Raw genomic sequence first — 2,128 nt, 5'->3', positions numbered from 1 at the left:
TGAATTTTTGTTTGGGTCTCATTCTGCTAAATACATTTTTTATATTCCCATACACTGCTGTATCACTGTCTTTAGGACAGGTATGTCTGCTAGTATTTATAATAAATAAACAACTGATAAATAAATATGTAAAATTAAAAACAATTTTTATATTATAATATTTTAAGCTCTTATGATTATTTTTAAGTATTCCAACCTACGTCAACCTTTTTTATTGAAATCATAATTGGATATGAATTTTCTTTCAAATAAAATTTGCTATAGTTTAATTAAGTTAAATTTGTTCCTCAGTTAAATATTATGGAGTAATATCTCATCTGACTGTAATTCACTTTACACCAGTATTATTTTTAAAAATGCTTTTACTTGTGTGTATTAAGGGTTCTCCTATTTTACATTGATAAAAGTTTTTTATTACTCTAGTATGCTGTACCACATTCAGAAATGTGAAAGTAGATGATTATGGTAATTATAATGGTAGCCTTAAGACTTGAGACTTAATGATTTGCTTATAATGTAATTATTTTAATAAAATGAATAATTCTGTATATTCTCAAGTGTACAGCTATACAGATATAACAAAACTAAAAGACTTGAGAATAATACAATGAAGAAAAAATATTTAACACACAAACTCGTAAAGCTGAAACATTCTCAATATACATAAGAGAAATTGTTTCTTTTCTAATTTAACCCACCCATCAAACGTTTGCTATCTTCAGTTATTTCAGATTTTATAAACATGTTCCAAAATCATAAAATTTCTTTTGCATCACTAGTTTAAGGATTAGTACACTTTTACATTAACAAAATTCAAGAACTTCTATTGGTATTCAAAACATTTTCCAGGCATAATGTTCTTTTATTAAGTCATTATGGAACAATTGATATGTTGTAGTGACAGTTATTATGCATAGATTTAATAAAGATAATAAGCTGACAACACCAATGTTTTAATATATACAATAATTCATTTGTATAAAGTTAAAAAAAACAACTAAAAAACTCTACATGTTTCAGCCTCCTGAAGATGATGGGGCATGTTCCACTGAAACATGTTGTTATTTTTTTTTTAATTTTATACAAATATATTATTGTGCATCTTGAAACAGTGGTGTCATCAACTTATTATTTTTTGTAAGCGATACTTTTTTAAAAGATATTTTTCAATCTCATATGTATTGTTTGTCCTGAGCACTCATCTCTCTCCCACTTACATATGAAGGCTGCACACCCAGGCAAAGCTCAACATTCACTTTTGAAATGACAGGAGAACAGGCAAGAATAATGTTGATGCCAAATTTTATTTCACGAGCAGGATATTCTACACTAAATTGTTAGGAACTACTCACACTATCATTCACATTTCAAAATGTGATGTAACTTATAGAATAAAAATGTAGATTTACCGTATGTTATTGTCGAGCTGCTCTTAGCATGACTGAAATACTCAACAATTACTTTTTGCAGTGGGCGGTATAAGCACCTCAGAGTTTTGGCTCTGAGTGAAACCAAGAGTGCAACATAATTACCTTTTTAAAGCCCATGAAATGATTTAAATTGATAAATTAATTTAAACTTTTCCTGTCAGTGGGGTGAGTACATTTGCTTGTTAAAACAATAAAACAACAACTAAGAATACAATGATAAAAGAAAATGAAAGTAATAACCTTAAAAACATTATAATCATTTCTAATTGTGCCAAATTTAAAAAGAAAATATTTCATTCATTATAAAGTTAACATTTTCTAACACTGAAAATGTATTTCCGATAACTACTTATCTCAACTCACCCAAAGCTATCTTGACTTTGATCTGCCCTCTTAGCAACAAAGTAGCTACATGTGTTAAAATATTGTAACTTCATCTATAATTAATAGATAATAAATAAATAGATAATAGATTAATAGATAATGAATAAATTATAATAAATAATTAATTACACATTAATTATTTGCACTATGCACTTACCTTTAAATTTTATATCATAATTTGAAAATGCCATTCTGTCACCATCCAGAACTTCTCCCAAAGTTAAGCTCTTGTGTTGAATCTGTGGGTGGTTAAACAAGAAATAAATTAACTTATTTCAGTCAAGGCACAAAAATAAGAATCATCAGATTTTAAC

At 27.4% G+C, this 2,128-nt stretch overlaps 1 protein-coding gene across 1 annotated transcript in view; it reads right to left on the bottom strand.

The window, feature by feature from the left end:
* The window catches only part of LOC106472773 (transmembrane 9 superfamily member 1-like), a gene marked incomplete at its 3' end in the record, with an annotated part of 31,111 nt that overhangs the window by 11,099 nt on the left and 17,884 nt on the right, over positions 1 to 2,128 (bottom strand). Inside the window, exon 3 of the mRNA XM_022401302.1 lies at positions 1,972 to 2,053. Coding sequence (XP_022257010.1) covers positions 1,972 to 2,053 — 82 coding nt within the window. The remainder of the gene's footprint in view (positions 1 to 1,971; positions 2,054 to 2,128) is intronic.

This window comes from Limulus polyphemus, unplaced genomic scaffold (genome assembly GCF_000517525.1).
Source record: "Limulus polyphemus unplaced genomic scaffold, Limulus_polyphemus-2.1.2 Scaffold5597, whole genome shotgun sequence".
Taxonomy (NCBI): domain Eukaryota; kingdom Metazoa; phylum Arthropoda; class Merostomata; order Xiphosura; family Limulidae; genus Limulus; species Limulus polyphemus.
This window is presented reverse-complemented; position numbering and strand designations above follow the sequence as displayed.